This window comes from Corvus brachyrhynchos, unplaced genomic scaffold, assembly GCF_000691975.1.
Source record: "Corvus brachyrhynchos isolate BGI_N302 unplaced genomic scaffold, ASM69197v1 scaffold155, whole genome shotgun sequence".
Classification (NCBI taxonomy): domain Eukaryota; kingdom Metazoa; phylum Chordata; class Aves; order Passeriformes; family Corvidae; genus Corvus; species Corvus brachyrhynchos.
The window spans coordinates 839,165-842,235 of record NW_008238434.1 but is presented as its reverse complement, the minus strand read 5'-3'; the positions used below and the strand labels follow the sequence as shown (position 1 = coordinate 842,235).

The window sequence follows — 3,071 nt, the reverse complement described above, 5'->3', positions numbered from 1 at the left end:
ATTCTCCCAGAAGAACACCGAGAAGATGGTTCTGCACAGCAAAACTCTGAGGAGTAAAAAGCAGCTTTCAGCCCAGCCCTGCAGGACCTATTTACTCCAGTAATCGCGGTTCAGTTGTGAATACCTATGCAGGTCGGGGCTGGAGGAAATGGGCTTTGTTGTGGTGTCCCCAGCTCCTGCAGGTTTCCCACGGATCCCTTCCTGAGGGATGGGTGATGGGTTTCCTTTCAGTTAAAACCAGATTACTGCTGAGGAACCTCATCTGTCACTTCAAATTTGCTCCCTTGTAAAGCTAGAGAAAAAGTCTGAAAATGTGACCGCTGAATGCTTCAAACATCCAACTGTCATCAACTTATTTTAACAACTTAGCTGTTCTTAGGGATGCTCTTGATTTTTAAATGCATGGTTTTGACAAGTACTGCTCTGATTCTGGTGGTTGGTACATACATACTCGAGGATGCTTTTAGTATTTGCATGCAGTATACAGGAAATAAAAACATTTTTTAGTAGTAAACAAAACCAAATAGTTGATTTAGTAGATTGCTGAAAAGCCACACTGTGCAAACTCTGCAAACTGATTACTTAATTATTTTCAAGTTTTAGCAGATATCAAAGACAAGCAAATATTCTGATTTTTAAATTTTTTTTCTCTTATTGCTGTATTTAAAAAGGGGAAAGTATGGGAGCAGGTTTCTCAGTCCCACTCTGCACTTCGGGGTTATTTAGCCTTCCAGAGCACTTTATGGCTATTTTGTTTTGTTTTGTTTTATGGAAGGGAAAGATGAGAATGTTTACAATAACTATAACCATTAGGCAGCATTTCTTTGGTTTAAATCCCACCATAAAATAGATTCACTTACAGCTATCGAATACAGAATATCAAGTCCTGCCATTCCCATTCCCACTGAGTTACTCAGGTCTGTAGGCTGTGGAAATCATGTAACAGGTGTGGAAATCACGTAATAAGTGGCAACAGTTTTGAAATATCAGAATAATTTAATGTAATTTCTAGTGCAGATGTTAACTGAAGTGACAGGCAGCCAGAGGTTGTTACATGTGCTTAGATTTTGGAGGGCAGAATCACATTACAAAAGCAGTTATTAAAAGGAGGCAGCTGCTTTCATACACACGATCTGTATCAAGCCATGATCTCGGCACAGAGATGCTTAAATGTGTTCTTTGCATCTCAGTTTGCACAGAAAAGCTTGGAGATGAAACCCAGTATCTTAGTAAATTGGCCTTTCAAATGCAAGACCTTACTTTAGAGGTCAGTTTAAGGCACCTTGAAATTCTGGCCTGGTGTTTTGAGCCTGTTTCTGAATGTCATACAGGTAGAGGACAGCAAAGATTAATGATAATTGCAGCAAGGACTGCAGGATTTATGCCCATAAAGACATGGGAAGAAATAACAAAGTCCTGGAAGCATAGTATCTGTTAGCATTTAACTTCAGCAAACTGTGCAAAGTCTTTTAATGCTATCAAAATATTCTTTAATACTAACAGAGAATTGACACTAGAGGAGCAGGCAAATATTACTGTGTGAGGGAGGAACCTTGTTGAGTAACTGGATTAACTGCTCTGCCCCTGCAGTAAAATAAATGCAGTTCCTATTTATTCTAAAAGTCGTACTGTGGTATGGAAACGTGAAGGTCACAGATGTTTTCCTTGCAGAAGTACTTTGGCTTGTTTCTTCCTTATATTTAATGCAAAAATGCTAATTTGTAAACATACAAACCACTGCCGGCCAACTTTTTTTAACAAATCACTGCTTATTTCACTGCCGCTGCTTCACTTTTACAAATCATGAACTATTTTTAATTGGTACTGAGTGCTAAGTGACTTCAAATTTATAACACGTCCTCTAGAGTTAAGCAGCAGCAGCCTTTCTAAGCTAAAATTAGGGGACGTGATGGTTTTTAATACTTTTTTTGGTGTGAAAGACAACTAGCATGGCAGCAAAACAGACTGCAGCCTCCTGCAAAAGGAAACTAATTCATTCTAATATGAATTAGGTACATCTGTACAGAGAGCATTTTGCATAAGTATTCCCATCATGGTAATTCTGGAGTTATTTCTGTGGCAGGCCTAGATCTGGGTAATATTTTCCTGTGATATGAGTTGCCTTGCTGAATGCTGAATGCTCAGATGTTTTTCACCAGTGGGATGGGAAAGGATGGGGAAGATTCAACCTGTACCTTGCTTGGTTCTGCAATTTAAATTGCAGTTCGTCTTGGACAGGGGACTGTTTTCCCGGTTTGGGGCATTTTCTGTCCCTTTGCAAATGGATAGTGTTTTTCTTGTCTTTACCCCACTTGGTTAGAAGAAACAGCTTGGCTAGAAGAGATCAGCAATCTGCAAGGTTACATGGGACCACTGATCAGAAATTATACTAATGCACCCATTCTGTCGGGTTTGTTGCTTTCTTGCAGTTGCCTTCACAAACTGGGAACCGTAATAAATTGCCTCTCGCGGCGTATGGCCGAGGGTCGGGTGCCCTGACGGGAGCGGGCTGGGGTGTGGCATCCATGGGGTTTCCACTGTTAAAAGGCCAGGAGATGAAACACATTGTATTTGCTTGGAACTTCGTACAAACGCATGTCATGGAAATAAAGACGTTCTTCCCTTCCATTGCTGGGACGCTGCTTTTCTGAGTGTGTGGTAATTTGGGGGATTTTATTAAAAACTGTTCTTCAGGCAGCTGGGAGTGACGGAGGTGTTTCCTTCCAGTGCCCGAGGGAAGCCTGCGGGCAACACGGAGAGGGATCTTTTACAGAAGCATGGAATGACAGGGTGAGGGGGAACGGCTTCAAACTGAGTGTTAGGCTGGGTATTTAGGAGGAAGTTCTTCCCCGTGAGGGTGGTGAGGGCCTGGCACAGGGTGTTCAGAGAAGCCGTGGCTGCTCCATCCCTGGGAGTGTGCAGGATCAGGCCGGACAGGGCTCTGACCACGTCCGTACCCAGGATGAGCTGATCTTTACGGTCCCGAGCCATTCCATGATTTCCCCGCACGCTCCGCGCTTGGAGCTCGCTCGGGGCAGCGCCTGAGGGAGCATGAGGGGCGGGGCGGGGCG

The 3,071-nt window shown here is 43.1% G+C and overlaps 2 protein-coding genes across 4 annotated transcripts in view; both read left to right on the top strand.

Moving 5' to 3' along the window:
* The window catches only part of FAM129A (family with sequence similarity 129 member A), a 36,608-nt gene extending 33,971 nt beyond the window's left edge, over positions 1–2,637 (top strand). Inside the window, 1 exon segment of the mRNA XM_017736451.1 lies at positions 1–2,637. This exon segment is cut by the window's left edge and continues 30 nt beyond it. Within this exon segment, the coding sequence (XP_017591940.1) occupies positions 1–57 (57 nt within the window). The 3' untranslated portion in view covers positions 58–2,637.
* EDEM3 (ER degradation enhancing alpha-mannosidase like protein 3) overlaps positions 2,490–3,071 on the top strand; it is a 27,687-nt gene continuing 27,105 nt past the window's right edge. For all 3 annotated transcript variants that reach the window (XM_017736460.1, XM_017736459.1, XM_017736458.1), the window contains exon 1: positions 2,490–2,514. The gene's annotated coding sequence lies outside the window, so the exon portion shown is untranslated. The remainder of the gene's footprint in view (positions 2,515–3,071) is intronic.